At 40.0% G+C, this 22574-nt stretch overlaps 1 protein-coding gene across 1 annotated transcript in view; it reads left to right on the top strand.

Moving 5' to 3' along the window:
• Positions 1–22574, top strand: part of PRAG1 (PEAK1 related, kinase-activating pseudokinase 1) — a 54942-nt gene that overhangs the window by 17461 nt on the left and 14907 nt on the right. The window contains exon 4 of the mRNA XM_079139091.1: positions 17836–17993. Coding sequence (XP_078995217.1) covers positions 17836–17993 — 158 coding nt within the window. The remainder of the gene's footprint in view (positions 1–17835; positions 17994–22574) is intronic.

Here is a 22574-nt window from a genome sequence, read left to right as displayed (position 1 = left end):
TTTTCATAATACATGGTACACAGAGTTTTCTAATGCTTCTTGACTGGTAATAAGATAGACCATCTTTTTTTTCTTTCTTTTTGCAATGCTGGGGATTGAACCCAGGGCCTTGTGCTTTTATGTTAGGTAAGTGCTCTACCACTGAGCTACGTCCCAGCCTCTAGAACATCTTTCTTATGGAGATGTTCAGCTGGGGACAAGGCATGTTCCCAGGAGATAACAGAAGAAAACCAGGACGAATATTTGCTGATATGTCATATTTACTTGGTAACCCTCCTTCACATCTTGCAAAATGTCTTTTCTCTATTCCTGTCATCTCCAAAACTTGAATTAGGGAAATTGTCTGTCCGTGAATGCTAAGGCCAGATCCTTGATCTCGCAGCTTATCCTCCTCAGTGCCTCTCCATGTTTCCTACAAACCATAAAGAAAGATCTGAGAGCTTTGCATCCAGAGTAGGCCAGACCCTGCAGGTCAGGGCCTGAGACATTTTTTTTATCTTGACATTCATTGAATCAGTAAATATTGAGGACTGAGTATAGGTGAGCCTTACCATACAGTGTTGGGGAAAGTACAGATGACTCATTACCTGTTCTTAGCACCCTGGTTTACCATATGGAAAAAACAAACACAAAACCACATTGAAACTCCACTTTATATCATATTTAAAGGTGGACTGCAAATAGAATAATGATCCAAATGTGTAAGATAAAACCAAAAATATAGTTTAAAAATGTGCATAGGAGTTTTAAAGGCCTTAAAAGTATAAACCATAACATGATTGATGGATTCAAACTCATCTAATTAAAGATTTCTGTGGATTGGAAGGTGCCCTAGGCAGATAATAGATGAGAGATTGAACAAAGTGTATAAAAACCTGAAAGGGGTTAATATAGACTATTTAAGGGGCTCTTAAATCAACTAGAGTAATCTAGAGAAAACCAAGAGCAAAGTGGGCGAGATAGTTAACAAAAGGAGAAACCAAAATGTATGACAGAATAAGAGCTACTTAACCTCATCAATAATCAGAGATGTGACATTAAGGGATAGGAAGCATTATGTCTACCAGATTGATGAAAATTACAGTCATATGATACCAATTTGGGCAAAGATCAAGGAAAATAGCTGTGCGTGCCCCGCTGGTGAGGGTGGAGGCAGGGCCAATCATTCTACAGAATAATAGGACAGTACCCAGGAAAATGAAGTATGAGAATGAACCATTGAACCATGCCCCATGGCCTTCATTCCTGAGTCTGTGCCTCAGAGAGAGGCAAATACAGAGGTCCATAAGGAGGCAGTGACAGGAGAGATCACGACAACATTGTTTATAGTAGCAGGGAGTTAGAGCAAACCCAGGTATTCATCTCTAGAGAAACAGATAAATAAATTGTCATGAGTATGAAATGAACTGCTTAGCAGAAGTCAGAATCAGTGAACTGAAAGTATGCACAAAAACATGGATGGACCTTAAACTGGTATTGAGTGAAGAAGCAAAGGAACAGAAGACGGAATCCTAGCACTGTGTAATTAATGTGAATTAAACAAGCACACAATAACGCTGTGCCTCTTTTCTTTTTTTAATTTTTTTTTCTTTCTGCGGATTAAACCCATTCTAAGGCAAGCTCTACCACTGAGCCACATCCCCATCTCAACTCTTTATCTCTTTAAAGGAAAGCTACTTTGTCAACTATTTATATAATTTTTTTAAAAAAGCTATGGTACATTGCATATAATATAAAATTTATCATCTTAACTATTTTTTCCAGTGCTGAGGATTGTACTCAAGGGCTCACAAATTCTAGGCAAGCACTCTACCCTTGAGCTGTCTCAGTCCCTTTTATTTTTTATTTTGAGACAAGATCTCACTAATTTGCTGAGGCTGGCCTTGGACTTGTAATTCTCTTGCATTAGCCTTCAAGTAGCAGGAATTACAAGTGTGTGCCACTATGACTGGATTTAATAATTTTAAGTGTATATCTTAATAGTAGGTATAGCCATACTTTGATATCCACAGGGGATTGATTCCAGAACAAGCCAATGATTCCAAAATCCATGGAACTCAAATTCCATACTTAAGATGGCATATTATTTGTGTGTAACCTACACACATCTTCTCAGATATTTTAAGCTCTAATACCTGGTGTAATGTAAATGCTATGCAAATAGTTGTTATGCTGGATTGTTTAAGGAGTAAAGACAAGAAAAAATGTCTGCACAGACATTCAGTGCAAATGCCATTTCTATTTCCAAATGTTTTCTATCTGTGATTGGTTGAATCTGCAGATTCAGAACCCATGGATAAGGAGGGCTGGCTGTACATTCATATTGTACAGCAAATCTCCAGAATTCTTTTCATCTTGCAAAACTAAAACTCTATACCATTGAATAGTAACTCCCTGTTTTCCTTCCCCTGGTTCTTGACAACAACCCATTTTCTGTCTGAATTTGATTATACTGGATACCTTATATAAGTGCATTTATATAGTATATGTTTTTTTGTAAATGGCTGTTTCATTATGCCTAATACCTTCATCTTTCATCTATGTTGTAGCATGTTTCAGAATTTAAGGCTGAGTAATATTCCATTGTAGATATAAGATATTTTGCTTGCCCATTCATCTTCCCATGAGCATGTGAGTTGTTTGCATTTTTTGACTGTTGTGAGTAATGCTGCTGTGAACATGGATGTACAGATGTCTGTCCAAGACTTTGCTTTCTATACTTTTGAGTTTATACCTAGAAGTGAAATGGATGGATCATTTCGTAACTCTATTTTTCATTTTTTGAGGACTGCCACGCTCTTATCCCTAGCTGCTGCCCCATTTTGTATTCCCACCATGGTGCACAAGAGTTCCAGTTTCTCTACATCCTCGCTTACACTTAACTGTTTTCAGTTTTTTTGATAGTGGACATCCTAATGGGTCTGAGGTAGTATCTCTTTGTGGTTTTGATTTGCATTTCCCTAAAGGTTAGTGATGTCAAGAATCTTTTCATTTGCTTATTGACCATTTCTTGCAGAGATGTCTAAGTTCTTTGCCTGTTTTTTGATTCTTTATAATTTTATTGTCATTGTTGTTGAGTTGTAGAAGTTCTCTACATATTCTGTATATTGGCCCCTTCTCAGATAATAGAATTTGTAAATATATATTTCCCTTCCACAGGTTGCCTAAATTTCCCTTTGACAATTATGTCCATGGATGCACAAAATATTTTAATTGTCATTCAGTCCTATTTAGTTTTCCTTTTGTTATTTGTGCTTTTAGTATAATACCCTTGAAATCAGTGTCATGAAGCTTTTCTTTGTTTTACTCTAACAAGTTTAGTTTTAGGTCTTCCATTTAGATCTTTGATCCATTTTGGGCTAATTTCTGTATGTGATATTAGTTAAGGGTCCAACTTCATACTTTTGCATGTGGATATCCAGTTTTCCCAGCACTAAAAGACTGTCCTTTCCCTGCTGAATGGTTTGCACCTTTATTGAAAATGGTCTGACCACGTATGAAAGGTTTATTTGCTGGACTTTCCTGTCTGTTCTCCTGGTCTATATGCCCCTCTTCATGCCAGTATCACATTGTGTAGTCACTAGCTTGTGACAAGTTTTCAAATCAGGCAGCGTTAGACATCTGTTCTTCTCCACCAAGATTGTATTGACTATTTGTGATCCTTTGAGATTTCATATGAATCTTAGAATAAAATTTATTTCTGCAAAAAATGTCATTGGAATTTTGATATGGATTTCATTAAATCTACAAATCACTTTAGGTAATATCGGCATCTTAACAATATTAAGTCTTCCAGTCTATGTGAATGGGATGCCTTTCCATTTATTTGCATCTTCTTTAACACTGTATCTTTCAAAAAATAGAATAAATTCAAGATATAAACCAAATAGATAGTAAAAATAGTATGCAGACCTAAAAATGAGATATTTGGGGAAGTAAAGAATTAGATTGGAGATGGGATGAAGGGTAAAACTAAAATACAGAGCAACATGAAGATGTATCATTAAGTGAGGCTTATGATTATCTCATCTCTGCACTTGACAGAAGCACAAACAGGAAAAGAGATTGTGACTCATGGAGAGATTTAAAGAGGACTTACTTGAGTATGGCAATTAAGAAGATGAATAAAAGTGATGAATGGTTGGAACAGTGACTTTAGGTTAAGTACAGCATTTCCTGGGAGCCCAGAGAGCTAGAATAAATGAATTGTGGCCCCAGCTTTCAGGGCTGTGCACTCTTTTAGAAAAACCCTGGGTTTGCGGGGCACAGGTGTGAGAGTGGCAGGTGTTTGGAGTTATCCAGAGTGCGGTGATTTCAGCAAATGCTGAAGACAGGGAAATGGAACTCTTGAGGTAAGACGGTGTTGAAGAAGTCACCTCCTAGGTACCCTCCCAGTCTGATCCTTAATTAGGCAACCGGCTGAACCAGCGTGAAGAGTGGGGAAGTAGCTTCTTCCAGCAACTTTGTTCCAAGCAGCCTCCCAAGCTAGGAGAGGAGGAATGAATAGACTCAGATGCTGGACTTTTAAGTCCAGCAAAGTGGACTTGAGATATTAGCAATCAAGAGAAGGGGGGGGGGGGGTCCAAGAATTCTGAAAGCAGGGCTGCCAGAACCAGTAGTCCAGCAACAAAGATCCCATCAGGCACAGGGGATCCTCGTGGATGCATTCTTACAGGAATAGAACCACAGTGACTCCAGTGCATGAGAGCTCACTCCTGGTTTGGTTTATGCTGGAGGGTGAGTAGATGGGGTGAAGGAAAGAATCCTAGAAGGCTGGAGATACTCAAGGAAAATTCTTTTTTTTTTTTCTTTTTGCAGAGGGAAAGCAGGCTAGTACAATTAAGGGACTGTTCCTTTTCTAGACTTCCCTGTAATGGAAGCAGGGTGATAGAGCTGAGCAACCTGATGAACTGAGGATTATGTTGACTTTTGAATCTGAGGTTACACTCTCAGCGATCCAGCTCATGAACACATGGATTCAAAATGAGGTCTGGTTCATAGACACATCAACTCTTTCTGTTTATTTTAAAATTCTGTGTGTCCTCAAAGCATTTTCTTGGTTATCTTTCTTCCTTCAGGCTCCCGAAAATGCCATGAAAAAAAGTAAAGGCATCGCTGGGAACAGTGGCACATGCCTGTAATCCCAGAGGCCCAGGAGGCTGAGGCAGGAGGATTGTGAGCTCAGGCCAGCCTCAGCAACTTAGTGAGGCCCTAAGCAACTTAGTGAGAGCCTATCTCAAAATAAGATGTTTTAAAAGGGCTGATGATGTGGCTCAGTGGTTAAGCACCCCTGGGTTCAATCCCTAGGACCAAAATAAAAAATAGAGGCCTCAAGGTGATATCTCTAGCCTATCTGATTCTGCTTCCGTTCAGTTAGCAAAAAGAATCACTCATTTACTGGAGGTTACTGAAGTCATCTCTCTGTTTATCCATCCATCTATCCACTCATCCATCCATCCTTCTGTTTAGCTAGTACTTTCTATATACACAGTGCTGTTTTTAGCAGTTTATAAATATTAACTCACTGAATCTTCCTAACATCCCTAAGAGATAAACATTGTTGTAATCTTCATATTTTAAATGGGAAGCTTTAACAGAGAGGTTAAGCGCTTTCTTCCAAGACACACCCAATAAACAGGGAGCCCTAATGTTCATGCCCTTAACCATATCAGTGGCCTTCCTAGGAGACTGAAATCTGTTCAAGAAGTTCTTCAGTTGCTTGCATAGCTCTTCTCTCGAAAGGCTCCTGTGGGCCCTGCCCACACTGTGCCCACCCGAAGCCAAGGCAGCTGGTGGGAGACATTCTTCTGTGCTTTGCAGTTGTTCAGACTTTAGCTTCCATTTGTTACTCTCTTTTCATCTCCTCCTCCCATCTGCCCCTCTCCTGTGAACAGGTGTAGACTTCCTCCTTGACTTTTCTAGGCCCTGGGTTGGAGAGATGCTGTTCTTAGGTGATTGTGTTGGAGATGAGAAGTGTGGTGGATTGGACAACAGGTCAGCCGCTGAGTTCTTCAGCCGTATTTTATTTTTTATTTTTAGAGACATAGATTTATTCAGGAAAGCAGATAGACATTCAAGGGAGAATGTGGACTCTCTCAGGGAGGAGACATGTTGCGGGGTAAATGTGCAGTTCTTTGCACATTCAAGGGAGAATGCCGGCCATCTCTGGAGGAAGAGACAGGCTTCAACACTCTTCCATCCATCTCTGTTTTCAGCCTCAGCTGAGACCTGCCGACCCTAGGAAACCCCAGGCATTTGCCCTCCCCACCCCTGAAGCAGTCAGTCCAATGTTTCTCTATTCAGACTGGAACCATGAATGAAAGATTGGTTTTCTGAGATCTGAAGGGCCAGTCTTTGACAAGTATTTGTATCTCTCAATGTCAGAATGTATCTTTATATAGTCAGGACAAATGCCTGCAAATTTCTGTGAACCAATTTAAACATTTTGATTCCAGAGTAAAACCAGCCAGTAACCTGCAATTGTGTTTATGTGTGAGCACACATGTGTTTTCTCTGGAAATATGGGGAAAAGCACGTTTGGTTTCTCCTTTACTCTCACTCAGGAAACTGTTGTAAAGGGAAGTCAGGGGGGTTCAAGGGAGCCTCTCCAGAGGCAGAGGAGATCACTACTCACACCTTCCTGGTTGGGGACCTTCCTCGCTCTTGACACATCACTGAAAAGAATTTAAGGATGCTTCAGGTTTCTAATGGAAGGTGAAGACAAGACAGGAATTCTCAGAGCTGAATTCAAATTCGGGCTATCTTGAGAGTTAGAAGCACTTTTGGGGGGGGGTCTCCTGCTCCAATTTTTTTTTTTTTTTTTTGGCATTGGAAATTTAACCCTGGGCCTCACACTGGCAAGTGCTACACCATGAACCGTATCCCTAGCCCTTTTTATTTTTTAAGACAGGGTCTCACTGAGTTTCCCAGGCTGACTTTGAACTTCAAATACTCCTGCCTCAGCCTCCGGAGTCTCTGGGGTTACAGTCCACCTGACTCAGGTTCTTGTTTTGAAGGACACTGGAGGGTACACATGGGAGGGATGTGGGAAGAAGTCTGGTAAACTCAGTTCTTTGATCATGGGTCACAAGAGGTTTCTGGTTTTCTGGTCCTCTCCAGGAACTTCAGGTTTTCATTGCCTCCTCTGTCTAGATAATGTTTGGAACGTGCCTGTATTATAGATTTCTTAAAATATATCATCTTTGTTTTATCTAACCTGAAAATATTAAATAGGCTAACAGTGCATGTCCATTTTAAAGTGAGGCAGTTTTCATAGATGAGTGAATTTACAGTAGCTCTAAGATTTGTAGATATCTCATAGATTTGGAAATGACAGACCTGTATGGGAAAACAGGTTTGGGGAGTAACTCTGATCATGGGGCTTTTAGATTGACAGGTCTACTCTACTTTTCCTCTCCTTTTGTCTCCTTGTAGCTATCTTTATTCTTTCTATTTTGAAATGACATAGAAGACTTCTGTGACCAAATATATGTGGGGTTTTCCCCACACACCAAGCAAGCAATTAATTCTGCAAAGTACACCAGCTAGATATCCTCTAATTCAATTCTCTCACTATACCTGGAGATGGCATCAGATCTTACAGTTTGAGGGGTCAGCCCCAAACACCGCCCTTCCCCTCAACTTCAGAGGCCAGTTACAAGGCCCAGGTTGTGCCAGCTTCTGACCGACTAGCTATAGATCTGGGTTCCCACAACCCCTTCCTTGGGCTTGGTTAATATGCTGGCGCAGATCACAGAATTTGGGGAGATGCTTAATTCATTTACAGGTTTATCATAAAGAATATTTCAAAGAATAGTGATGAATCCCAGCTGGAGAGAGGAATAGGACAGGGCCCATGGGAAGAGGTGTGGAGCTTCCATGACTTTTCTAGTGCACTGCCCTCCAGGAACCTCCAAGTGTTCCGCTAACCAGAAACTCTGCAAACCCAGTCCTTTTGGGTTTTTTTAAGAGGCTTCATTAATAGGTATTAAGTCCTTTATCCTTAGTGATAAAGTTAACTTTGAACTCCTCTCCTCTCCTTGGAGGTTGGGAATTGGGAGTGAAAGTCCCAACCCTCTAATCTTGATTGGTCTTTCCTGTGACCAGCCCCCATGCGGAAGCTTCCCAGGAATTTCCAGCCCTGTCAATTCATTAGCACACAAAAACAGACACATCACTTTGGAGAGATCCCTAGGATTTCAGGAACTTTGTGCCAAGGAAACTGGGTAAAGACCAAACATATATTTCATATTGTTATAGTTTCCCTGCCTTGTAATAAATAATTTGACTTTGATCCCATTTTTATTTCATTAATTTTTTTCTAAATTCCATTTTTAAATGTTTCCACGGAATGCAAAGTTGAACCACAGCTTGGGAGCCCCAGCAGAATTGGTGGGGCTTTCACTGTAAATGCAAATTAACAGGCCTGCCTCACGGGGAGCTGAGGGGTCACCTGACCACAGATGAAACTGACTTTCTATATTTATACATGCAAATAAGTCAGTGGGGAAAACAGGGCCCCAGAGCAGTTTGACCCTATGAATCCTTTCAGGTGGCACTTGGGCATTTTGTAAAATAATTCTCTCAGCATCTTCATCAGAGGCATAAAGACAAAAAAAATAAAAAAAAACCTTTCCAATTTAGTTAATTGCTTTTTTCACCCCATCTTCTGAAAGGAAATTTCTTTAAACAAGAAGATTTGTTCAACTTTCAGGTATTTTATGACTTGTATCTTGTAGAAACGAAAATGGTTCAGCTATCGTCAGTATTTCTGAAGGTTGTCAGTTGCTCAGTGTTCCTGCCATTTGCAAGTTTTGCCAGGCAAGTGTAATTCTTTCTTAAAAAAAAAAAAAAAAAAAAAAAAAAAAAAAAAAAAAAGTTATTCTTCCAGATGCCACTGGGGTATTGAAACAGAGGCAGATAAACTTAATCAAGAAGTATATAATAATTACTCTGTGTTCCAGCACGTTCTGACTGTGACACAGAACCTCAAACTGTTTATAATTTTGGTGTGCTAATAAGCCTGTTTCACATGAGACACTTAGAATAATTTAACCAGGATTATAACCAAATGCTCAGTGAAGTGCTTCAGACTCTGTTCAGTGTGAGTTACAGAGGGGAGGGACCTGTCAGAGAATACTGAAATAGTTTGGGAGGAATTTATAGGTAAGCAAAATCGATGCTGGGTCTCAAGGATGGAAAGTTTGAAGGGGAGAGGGAAGAGAGAAGGAATATTGGGTGGTTTGGGGACAATCAAATGAACCTGATTAGAACAAAGGCTTTGTGAGAAGTGGTAGTTTATTAACCAAAATGGTGGTGCTTCTTTCTTTCTCTTTAATAAACCAGAAATAGGTGTGTTTTTATAATGTATAGACAATAGGGGAAAATGCTTGACAATGAGACTGTCAAAAAAAAAAAAAAATCTGTCATATGGAAGTGCTAAGTTGATCCAATATGGTAGCCAAAGTAGTGTATCTATACAGGCTCTTCAGGTAGGACTCCGCCATTGGGATGAGAGTCATATTTTAGAAGGATTTTCAAGTCAGGATGCTCTTCCCCAAGGTTACAAATCTTTTCTGAAGATGTAGCTTGAACTCTCTTTGAAGGAGCTTGATAAATATTTCTGTATCAGTTGCAGACTGTTGAAGCTCTGCTAACACAGCCCTTGGCACAGAGCAGCAGGCAGTATTTAATGTTGAAAAACCCAGGAATGGTATTCAGATAAAGAGGAAGGAAGACGCATTGCGGTTAATGCAGGCATAAGAGATGTGAAAAACGCTGTTCTCACTCACCAAGCAAACTGTGGCTAAAAAGTAGAAAATACATGAGGAGAAACAATGTATCTTAGAACGTGTTTCAATTTCTTCTAGTCTTGGAGCCAAAAAAGACAATTGGAGATTAAAAGCTGCAGGTCAGAGAGGCAGAGCCGTCCCTATTTTCCTGTGCTTTTGCAGGAAGTGCATTTTATAGAAAAGTCAGAGAGGAACTGAGGGGAAACAGAGAGCTCCCGAGCTGGGGAATTCACAGCAGCCTGATAAACAACCGGGGGCTGCCTCTCAAGCTGGCCCTTCACCCGCAAGGGCTGTTCCACGGGACCTTGAAGTCACTGGCCAGCCTGTCACCGGGTTTGGGAGGTCATGCTGATGAGGACAGCACATCGAGCTGGAGTCTATGATGGTAAGAGGTTACCATTCTTTGAAGCATTAATTGTTGGAGTCTAAAATCAACTTTGTACTTCCTTTTAGTGGTTTTAAACAATGTATAGAATTTTTTTAATTCATTTGTACTTTCAGAGTGTTAATGTTATTCTTTAAAACTTGCCTGTAGGACTTCTCCACATCATTCTTAAATGTAGTAGTGAATCTGGCCAATCCCAAGACTTGGTGGTGTGATGTTTGCTGGGATTTAAAGAGCTAGTCTCAAACTGTATGCTGGTATTATTTATGTTTTCAGATCTTTAGTTTCAGAGGCAGAAAGCTCTCTGCCAGGTATAGGTTAACTAAACCAAAGTCAGCGACAGAGTGAGAATGAAAATTTGCCTCAGTCACACTGTAAATTGTGCTGTGTCTTCTGAGACTTCTATCAACCACGTGAAGTTTGAGATACGATCTGTGCCGCACACTGGGGCATGGCCTCCATTAAGCATTGTGGACGTTCTGCAAGCTCTCGTTCTGGACGCTCTGGGGGTATTTTTAGATGAGGCTTGTTCCTATGAATGAGGAAGTCTGGCAGATGGCTCTTCCTGCTGGATTATTTTTTTCCAGCTTTCTACCAACGTTGTCTGGAGACCACTCTCAAAAAGCTTTGCTCTCTAAGGACAATGGGGGGAAAAGCCATTCTAAAAGCCCCTGGGCTGCAGCTGCAGGGCTGAACATGGCAGGACGCTGTGCCACTGACTCGTGTAGTTCATACAGCTCCGGTGACTAACAGGGGAGGCGGGAAAGGAAGTCTGAGCAAGAAGTCGTTTATCACAGGGTGTGAGCAGAGACATCTGTGGAGGCCATACTCTTGCCATAGCTGATAAGAATGTTATTCCCCAGCTAAAGAGGAAAGACTGGAGCATGTGGTTTTTGTCCATTGAAGCCTTGATATCAGATTTCATTGCATGACATCAGATTTCATTTTATAGAGGGTTTGCACGGGTTTTATGAGGGACCAATCAAATTAACGTTGATGAGGGAAACGTGCCATTTAAAAAACAAGTGTATTTTTACTATACATTGTTAAGTGCACTCATATTGTTAGTTGGCCTTACATCTGACGGAACACTCATTGAGAGCTCAAAAAAGTCACCTTTGGGATATTAAGCCTTTTCCAGGGATTCTTAAGTCTATTGTACACACAGGCTGAAGAATCAAAAACATCTTGATTGTAAGTCTCTGCTTTGATGGCAAGCTCTCCTTTCATTGTTAAATTTGATGTGGTTTTGCTCATTCTCTAATTAAAGTGGCAATCCTCAAAGAGTGCAGATTTGTACAGGTTTCCAGGGTGGAAGGTTTTTGATGCAGTTCATGCGAGGGTCATTTCTCCTAAGATTTTGCTTTTGGAGCTCTGTTTGGCTTTTGCTTTGATTTTGTTTGCAGTGCTGGGGATTGAACCCAGGTCTCAAGCATGCTCAGCCCCTAAGCTACACTCCCAGCCCTTCCTAAGATTTTACTGTTAAGAAAAAGTGTCACCAAAGCATGTTCCCTCCCCATTCACACCTGAGCATTCTCAGTGCTCTGTTTCAGTTGCCTGGTGGGAACCTGAGCTTCAGTGAGCTTTCCCGGTAGTGGTACAGCAGTCATATCCCCAGCGTTCTACTCCAGGCCAGGATGCCAAGATCTACCAAACTCTGCAGGGGGAGGGTCCCTGCCTTCCCAACACATGCACGCACACACCCTACGGAGAATTCCCACCCTGTAATAGAGACTGCTTTTGTCTGTGTTGACATGTGAGCATCTTCAGGGCTGTGACCTCTCCCTTATGAAGACTAGATTCAGGACTAAACCCATAGTCATAGTCAAGTTGAAGAATATGAGAAGCATCTTTTCCCATCCACAAGGCCATCCTGAGGCAGAACTAATTGAGTGTGCCTGATAAAATTCCTCCAAGTTACTCTGTGTCCATTGCCTTTCAGAAGCTCAGTGACTGATAAATCAGCATAGCCATCCCTGGACTCACTCAGACTCTTGTGATGTCATTCCTGCTAGAAATGGTCATTTTCAACTAATCAAATAGTTCAAGCATCCAATGAAGTGCTAAGAATCCGTTTAACTGACACTCAGATGTCTCAGAATTTTTCCAATACTAATATTTTGCCATTTGTTAGTGTGTGTGTGTGTGTGTGTGTGTGTGTGTGTGTGTGTGCGTGCATGCACAGGCATGCTGAGATTTGAATCCAGGACCTTACACATGCTAAGCACACTGTTTACCACTAAGCTAACACCCCCAGCCCTAGATTTCTTAGAAACTAAAATATTGCTGATATAGTGAAAGATTCCTGCATATTCTCATTTTAATTTCCCACTGCTCCCCAGAGCAATTACTGACTTAAAGTTGATGAGCATATTTGACATTTTATTATATGGTCTACAAAAATATTTATTACTCTATGTTTTGAAAATGTATATAAGTGGTATCACATTATACTTGAGTATATGTAAACTACTTTGGATTCTTAAATATTATATAATATTACTCTATGAGACTGTACCATTATTTGTCTATTCTTTTTTGACAGATTGTTTATGATTTTAACTTTTGTATTTGTAACACTGCACACATCCTTGTCCATGTATTTGAGAATTCCTCTAGATCTGTACTGGGTAGTATGGTAGCCACAAGTTTAAAATGTGATCAGTCCAGTTTTCCATGTGCTGACAATGGAAAATGCATACCAGATTTTGAAGACTTAGAATGAAGAAAAGAATATAAAAATCTCATTAAAATTTTTATATTGATTATATGTTGAAATGATCATATTTTTGATATGTTGTGTTAAATAAAATACAAAACCAAAAGTTAATATTACCTATTTCTTTTACATTTTTTAATGTAACTAATAAAAAATTTTAATTACTTGAATGATTTGCATTATATTTCTACTGGAAAAGGCTATTCTAGAGCAGGAGTCAATAGCCTATGACTCACAAGCCAGCCATCTGTTTTTGTAAATAAAGTTTTATTGGAAAGCATACAGGTTCATTTAGATAATTTTTGTAGCTACTTTCCTGCTACACCAGTAGGGTCGAGTAATCACAACAGAGTCCATATGGTCCATGAGCCTCAAATACTGCCCTCTGCCTGTTTAAGGGTAAGTGTTGATCCCCATTCTATAGTAATGATTTTTAAACTTCCATTTAAAAACCATGACCCACCAAGAAGTATATTTAATATAATTAATGCTAATTAATTATACTTATTTATAAATAAGTAACATTAACCAATTATAATTGTTTGTTTACAGATATATTTATATTGTATAAATTAAATTAATTGATATATTCACTATCAATAAATTTTCCACAGGAAATATATTTAATATTATGATCCCACACAAACACACACCTGAAACAAAAGTTTCACAAATTCTTACTTTATATATTTTTATATTTTCCAGGATATATATACTTCAGAATGGAGTCACTGAGTAATAGGAATGTGCACATTTAACTTTAGGATTCATTAAAGTGTTAGCCTCTGTGAGAATGTGTGTGTGTGTGTGTGTGTGTGTGTGTGTGTGTGTGTGTGTGTATAAGAGCAGGCACATGCATGTGTGCCAATCTATGGTCCCACAAGTGGTGCAAGAAAATTCCCATTTCTTGTATCCATAACAATATCTGGTATTGCCCGTCTGATCTGATGTGTGTAAAATTAAGTTTGTTTTATTGATAATTTGGTTACTAGTAAGGTTGTTCATATTTTCCTGTGTTGACTGGCCTTTCATGTTTCTTCTTTTGTGAGTTGCCTTTCCCTTTTTAAAATGGGTCATTTTTCTGTTTCTTACATTTATAGGCATTCTTTTTAATATTTTAGGTACTGATGCTTGATCAATCATGTGGATTGCACATATGTGGATTGGCCACTCCAAGCATTGTTATTTCACCTTTTTATGGTGTTTTACATTTTTTCAGACTGAAGTTTTCAATTTTGAAGTAGTGAGATTTCTTTAAACTTTTCCGTTATGGTTCTATTTTGTTGTTTCTTAGATCTTATTTGAGAGATCCTTTTCTACTCAAAGGTTGTAAAGATCATCTCTCTGGTTTTTAATTAACAAATATAAAATTTGGTATTTGTTTCATCAAAATTCACGTTTGTGTATGGCATGAGATGTGGCACTAATCTCTTTTTCATTACTGTCATAAATAGCTGGTGTGGGATCCGGGAACTGACCTGTCCCTGTTCCCAGCAGTATGATGCTGTTTCTCACGAGTTTCTACACACAAGGTCTGTTTCTTGGATCTCCTCTCTCAAAACATTATTAGTCCTAGATTGATCAGAACCAAATCTTAGTGACGTCACTTACACTGTGGGTAGGCCTTAGGCCTCGATGGCTTTATAGTAAGTTTTAGCGACCTTTCAGGGATCACATAATCCTTGTAACAATTAGAGCAGATAATTGAAAAGTAGAAAAAGTTACTCAATTCATTTTGCAGTTCTGATTTAACCAATATACCAACACTGGACAAAGACAGAACAAGAAAGAAACATTATGGACTAGCTTCTATTTGAATGGAAATCTAAAAATCCTAGTAAAACTAAACCCTGCAATGGGTAGCAAAATGTGCAACCATAGTTTTATTTAAGAAAAATTATTCATAGCATCACATCGCTCCCTATTAATATGTACAATGTTTATGTTTTTATTTGTCAGTTAAAGATGAATCCAATATAAATTTTAAAATCAAAGTTATTAATGTAAGTCATGATAGCAATAGAATAAAAGAGAAAAACAATATGATTTTTTCCGTAGCTGTAGAAAAAATTTGATAAAATCTAATAACTACAAATGATTTTAAAGTATAAAACTGAGATAATTCGGAATAGAAACAAACTTCTGAAGCTGCTATCTACCAAAACCTACTGCAAACATATTATTTTAGTCAACCCTTGCATCATTGTGATCAAAATACCCAACAAGAAAAACTTAGGGGAGAAAATGTGTATTTGGGGCTCATGGTTTTAGTGGTCTCAGTCCATAGATGGCCAACTTCACTGCTGTGACCCCAGGGTGAGACAGAACATCATGGCAGACAGGCCTAATTAATGGTGGAAAGCTGTTCAGCTCCTGGCAGCATCAGGAAACAGGAGGGAAGGGAAAGCGCCCCAGAGAAGACACACTTTTCCAAGGCACATCTCCAGTGAACCACCTTCTCCAACCATGCCCCACCTGCGTACAGTTACCACCCAGCCCCAGCCAGTCCATTCAACCTCAGATGGAATGATTCGGTTTTAGCTCTCACAATCCAATCACTTCACCTCTGAATAATCCTGCATAATCAATCCATAGCACATATGCCTAATATTGAAATATCCCTGGTACCACTCTGATGTTCCTTCTAAGCATCCATACCTGAGAATTTCCCTTTCTTTCAAGCTTAACTGTTTTTTGTTTGTTTAGGACCTCACTAAGTTGCTGAGTCTAGCTTAGTGACCCTCCTGCCCCAGCCTCCCAAGCCAGTAGGATTACAGGTGTCTACCACTGCACCCGGCCTTGGCTATTTTTTAAAAAAATAATTTATTTATTTTAATTCATTGTAAGCAAATGGGGTACAATTTGTTTCTCTGGTTGTGCATGAAGTAGAGTCATACCGTTTATGTAATCATACATGTACATAGGGTAATGATATTTGTCTCATTCTTCATTTTTCCTTCCCCCCACCCCTTCCACCCCTCTTTTTCCTCCATACAATCCATTCTTCCTCCATTCTTGCCTCCCTCCCACCCCGCATTACATATCATCATCCGCTTATTAGAGAGATCATTCGGCCTTTGGTTTTTTGGAATTGGCTTATTTCACTTAGCGTGATATTCTCCAACTTCATACATTGCCTGCAAATGCCATAATTTTATTCTTCTTTATGGCTGAGTAATATTCCATTATATATATATATTATACCACAGTTTCTTTATCCATTCATCAATTGAAGGGCACCTAGGTGGAGTTTCTCCCTTGGTGACTTGCTGAACCTGGAGGCAGGACCTTATAGATGACTTGGAGAGGCAAAGTATCTGGATCCCCCTAGAGCCAGCTTCCATCCTAGACTTAGGAATTGTCATGATCAGCTTCATATCCCGGCTTCATCTGAGAGAGCCATTATTGATGAATCTGATAAAATATTATAAAAAACTTTCTATGATTGTAGGTCACGAAAAGTTAAATATCCCTTTCCCTAAAGGATATTTCCAAGATTCCAACAGTGATACTGAACTATAAAGATTATGATCATGTAATATTTGACAGTTTTAAAAGTTTTTTTTTTTTTTTTTTATTGTAGTTCTGAGGGTTGGGAATTAGAGGAAGGATATGTTTTCTGAAGAGCGCTTTTCACGGTAACCAACAAACTTTCTCTAAACTTTTCTGTTAAGAACTAGGGATTTCAATGATTATGAAAACTAACCTAGAGCCTGGCAGTGTTGAACTCAAAGAACAACCAATGAATTTTTGCCAGTAAGGTCATGCGTATTAAATAAGGCAGTTCTGATACCAAATCAATACTGTATTGTGTATTTTCTTTGTCAGATATTAAGATATAGATCTGCTATAGTCCAAACAGGAATGTCATCAGGAAATATCAGTTTAGATAAATGCATGTTACCTCCAATGGGGAAAGAGCTGGATTGATTGCAGGCTGTCTCATTTCCTGGTGAAAATGTCAAATCAGAAGTGAATATTCATGTTCTTGGAAAGTGGGAAGCAGAAATCAATAAGCCAAACATTCCACCCTAGTAATGGAACTGTTTTCTCTAAGGAGTTCTTTTCCTTAAAATTGGTCTTCTTGTCTCTGGAATGTTGATCATGTCGTTTTAGAGATAAAACAGAAGATTTCACAAAAAGGCAAAGGGCAGATTCCATGGTTCTAGAATAAGGGTTATAGCTGGGTGTGGTGGCACCCGCCTGTAGTCCCGAGGCTTGGGAGGCTGAGACAGGAGGATCACAGGTTCAAAGCCAGCCTGAACAACTTAGTGAGGCCCTAATCAACTTTACAAGACCCTGTTCCCAAATAAAAAAGAAAAATAACTGGGGATGTGGCTCAGTGGCTAAGTGCCCCTGAGTTCAATCTCTCGTATAAAAAAAAAAAAGCAAAAAATTAGAAGTAGGAGTTATGGTACTCTGTTCTACTTAAGTATTTCATTGGAAGTCTGGTTAAAATTTAAATACAGTTTTCCTTAATTCCAAGGAACAACCTATACCTTTTGATGCCATAGGAAGAGAGTACCAAGCAAATGAAGAAACCCCATATTGAGAGTCCCAGTTTGCAATTCACTTGTCTCGGGTTGCAAAAACTACCCAGTCTCACATTTCTCTGTACCTTTGTTTGTATGATAATGTTTTGATTTTTCTTTGTAGAAATGTAACACATAATATAATAGATGACATAAATGTTTTGGTAGATGGGGTCAGAATGTGAAGCAGTTCCTCTCAAGTCAATATTTCAGTGCTTGTCTTTGTAAACGTTTCCTAATCCCACTCAGGAAATCTGCCATCCATGTTCGTAAGATTTCAGAAGAATCCTTGTTCTCTCTTCCTTCAATTTTTTTTTTTTTTTTTTAAGGCATTGGATGACCTCTCATCCTCGTCTCTGAATGGAAACCAAGTGAGTGATTTTGGTTGTTTGTTCTTACCTTTTCCAGGCACCTTTTAAAAATGAACAAGAGCAGCTCTGATTTGGAAAAAGTGAGCCAGAGCTCTGCAGAGAGCCTCAGCCCATCCTTCAGGGGCGTCCCCATCAGCTTCACCACCGGCTCCACGGACAGCCTGGCCTCAGACTCAAGGACCTGCAGTGATGGAGGTAATGGGCTGACCCTTTGATTGAGAGGTTCAAATTCTCCTGGATCTGCCAGACCTGGGGTCTGAGTCGATGCTGGGATTTGAAAGGGTTAAGCAAGACCTACTACCTTGACCTGCTGTCTCCTCCAAGGAGCAGTTAGTTCCCCAGTGAATACATGACAGCCACTTCATCCCTGTTACCTTCTCTAATTCAAAGTGCATTGGCATGGCGACAGGGCAGGAAGAGGTTGGAGTTGGGAGCCATCAGCAAGCCTTCTGATTCCTTGGGTCACCAGCCAACTCCATCTGTAGGTGTGTGTCCTCACCTGAGGATTAGCTCTAAGGGGGTTGGGTACGCACCAATCACTGGTCTCATCCTCTGTGTTTCTCTCTGTGTCTCATTTGCATGCACACGTGCACATGCTTACATGAATGTTTGCTGAATTAAAGCACGAGGGCTTCATTAGGTCCATGCTACCTTTCTGGATTAGACTCTAAATTACAAGATATGGGTCCTGACGGGGCTGATTCTCTGTGCCTCTGGCCTGGATGGGTAGTGTTTAAAACTTCTCACCCTTTCAGCCTTCTTTGTGTGTGTCCTGATGTCCTCTCCTGTGTTTCTCTTGGACTGCATTAGCCTGTTTGTTTTAAACATATGCTAGTATGACTTTTTTTCTCATTCCTATTTCAGTACTTCTTCTTGGTAGGCAATTCTGGAGTACAGGGTCCCGTTGTAAATTTACTGTCAGCAGCATTTTTCTACCCCAAAGATGAGTACTGGCTAAGACAAAAGCCTGTGTTATAAGTCAGACTATGGTGTGTTCTGATAGCTCTCACTTGAAAACAGGAAATATTTTATTCTTGATTTGGGGGGAAGGTAGCAAAATGCAGATCTTTCCGGGCTCCTATCATCTTCCTTTTCCCATCCCATTGTGCAAACATTCAGTGAGGCAGATTACTCCCTGAAAGGTTGGGCATCTGAACCGTGAGCCCCTGTGCCAGTCAGCCACTCTTTCAAGGACAGTGACCAGTTCTGAGAGCGCCATCCACAGTGGGCCCCTCCTTGTGGTGGCGATAAGAATTGGAGTTGACTGCTTTACCACTTTGCTTCTTAGAACCAGTAAGTCATGATGTCTGTTTTCAGGACTCTCAAGAACTAGTTAGGAAAGATAAGATTAAATCACATGGCACATGGGTATGTCGGACAACATAGGAAACTGGGCTGCCTACAGTATGAAGGTTTCCAGAACAGACCGACCTGATGAGCGCCAAGGAGGGTTTGGGGAAGGGTTTTTGAGAAAATGGGACTTCCACTCATGTCTGCAGTGTGCTTGGAATTGAGGAGGTGAGGTGGAGGAGCAGAGGGCTTTCCAGGTTACAGAAATGATACAGCCCCCAAAGCACAGGGTGACAGTGCAGATGGGGAAAGGAAGACCAGCTGATGTGCAGAGGTGAACATGGGAGGTGAGGTTGGAGAGAAGCCGGGGCTGCATCGTACAAGGCTCTCAAAACCAGTTTGTGGGGGTAGAACTTAGGGAGCTGCTGAAGACTTCAGCAGCAATGGAGACAGCCAATTAAGATAGTTTTTCTTGTTTGTTTCTGAATAACATGAACTAAAGTGAATGTATCTTCTTGGTTCTTTCTTTATCACAAGTAAGCTATTCAGTGGGAAAGCACTTCAAAATTTGGATTCCTAAGTCAACAAGAGATCTGACCAGAGCAATTTTAAAGGAGGAAAAGTTTATTTGCGGGCTCACGGTTTCAGAGGTCTTAGGCCATAGAAGGAGGGCCCTGTCCCTTGGGGCTCAAGGTGAGACAGAACATCACGGCTGAAGAGTGTGGCAGAGGGAAGCAGCTCACATCATCAGGAAGCAGAGAGAGACTCCACTCTCCAGATACAAGTTATATACTCAAAGCCACGCCCCAATTCCCACCTCCTCCAGCCACACCCTACCTACCACTTCAGTTACCCCTCAGTTAATCCCTATTAGGGGATTAATTCACTGATTGGGTTAAAACTCTTACAACCCAGTCACTTCTCTGAATCTTCTTGCATTGTCTCACGTGTGAACTTTTGGGGGCACCTCATATCCAAACCATAACAAGGTGTGTACCATGTCACCAGACTCTAAGCCCTAGGAACCACCCATTTCTCCCTGCTGCTCTTTCATAGAGCTCTGTACCAGAACCAGGGTTTGAAACAGGCAGGAGACTAAAGATATTCTTTCTCTCTTCATTCAGCTTTGCACCATTAACCAAGGCTGCTTGCTTTAGATCTGTATTAAGCAATTAGTTTTCAGTCCCTTGAGTCATATCTTACTTTTCCTTTGTAGCTGAAATATTTACCCATCTTATTACAACTTGACATCTAGTAGTGAAGCTGAGACCCATGTATCAGAGTAAAAGTAGAGTCAGTTCAGGTGAAGTTATTCAAAACTAAAATGTAGTGTCTACCCCTCTCTAATGTTATATATATAAAGTCAAAAGATACACACAGACATTTATTTGCAGTAAGAATTCACTAACGAGGACTGAATTTTGTTGACCTTTTACATCACGGTATAGTCTGGACCTCTTGAGCTGAGGAAAGTCATTTTAGGCATATCGTATTCGCGGTTTGTTTAAACTTCTTGGAAAATTATCAGGGTTAGTATTTAAAGTGTGTGAACTGCTACTTCGGTTTTGTGGCTAAAAAAGTAAAATGTAGGGGACTGGGCAGATAGCTCATTGGTAAAGTGCTTGCCTTGCAAGCACTGGGCCCTGGGTTCAATCCCCAGCACCGCAAAAAAGAAAAAAAAAAAAAAGTAAAATGTATAAGAAAAACAACCAACACCTTTAACTTTGTTATATTTCTACAACAGGAGTTTACCCAAATTTTATGGTAAGGAAATGGCACGTTTTAATCAATGTTACTTCACCACTTTCTACTTGTGTCAGACTTTGTAGCCTTCCCAGCACATCTGTTACCCCATTTGTCCATGAGGAAGTTTGGATGAACAGTGAGTTCGCTCTGTGGAAGGAAAAACACATCTAAGCAGTTGTTCATCTGCTCAGTTTGGGAGGGACAGACTGCATATGAAATCTGTGGTATCTGTGGTACCAGAGAGGTTATCTGTGGTAGGCAGACATGAAAGGGAAGATGGACAGGTGAACATCAGAAACGGTGCTTTGGGTTCTCTCTCAGTTGCTGAGACTGGCTTTGAACTTGTGATGCTCCTGCCTCAGCCTCCAGAGCCGCTGGGATTATAGGCTTGCATCCCTGAGCCTGGCTTCAAATTGTTTCTTTTAAGTACACAAGCCTAATGTCACATTAAGGTAACTTCCCTGTTTGATTTAAGGATGACATTAAAATTTAGTTTGACAGTTCAACATGTATTTGTGGATACCAGGAGATAAGATTAATTAGAGTTGTCTGTTTAAACTAAAATGATTGGTACTCGAGATAGAGAAGAAAGAGGTCTGATTATACAGTAAGCAGGCATAAACCCACATGAAGACAAATGCCAGGACAGTCCTGCTGTTCTTATTTTTAGAGAAAGCAAACCAGAGCTAGAGAAAGGTAATGATATATTGTGGCAGTAGTCAGCTCGTTCTTCTCAGTAATAATACCAGAGTTTTTAAATACATACGTCACTTCAGTCATTCCATAGATATGTGTTGAACGCAGACTATGTGCTGGGTACAGTCTAGCGTGCTGAAGATCCGACAGTGGAAAGAACTCTTAAGTCCCTCTGTCTTGGAGCAAGTAGCCGGTGAGTCAGATGGCAGTAAATGCTGTGGAAGAGAATCAAGCCAGGAAGGAGGCAGGCAGGGGAGGGAGTGCCTGTCAAGAGGAGAGACAGGAAGTCCACCAAGATCAGACCTCAGTCAGAATGAGTGACAGCCTGACCTTCACCAAGCACTGGCTCCCCCTCTCAGACTGTCATCTGCAACTGAGTAAGAAAAAATTGTATTTTTAGGAAGATGGTTCTAGAAAAGGCATCTAAAACTCTCTATTTAGACTCAGTATATTTTCTGACTAGTGAACAGGCTTATTAGGGCCCTTGATATTAAATTCACTGTTTCAGTCTAATATAGTACAATGGTGTTTAGCCCAACACAGAATGCATACCTTATCCAAGAAGGTAAACTGAGTCATGGATTCTCTTCTGAAGAGAAGGATGAAGGATGAAGATTATAATCCCAGAGGAAAGGATATATGTAAGATTTTTGGTGACCTGAGCTACAATGCCAGCAAAGTGTGACTTCATCTTAAGCTATTCTCATCTGAAACTATTCTCTTTAAACTGAGTTTTAAACTGTATTACATCAATCAGGTTAATATGTGAATATGATAAAAATTCAAACAACACAGAAAAAGACAAAATGAAATGTCAGTCATGGGACCCCTTATCCCACCTTCTCCTACCACTTTGAACATTTTCTATATTTTCCCAGAAGTTTTTATCTGCATTTCAGATGACATAAAATTCAGTTCTTCTCATTTTTATACTGAATATACCTTTTGGAAAGGAGATCTATCTTTTTTTAAATCACTGTATATTTTTTCATTGTATGAGTTGGTGAAACCCTTCTCTTGCCAAAGCATGTTTAGATTTTCATT

The sequence above is a fragment of the Sciurus vulgaris genome (assembly GCF_902686455.1).
Source record: "Sciurus vulgaris genome assembly, chromosome: 5".
NCBI lineage: Eukaryota > Metazoa > Chordata > Mammalia > Rodentia > Sciuridae > Sciurus > Sciurus vulgaris.
Note: the sequence above shows the minus strand (reverse complement) of the source record. Positions and strands in the feature narration are given on the sequence as shown.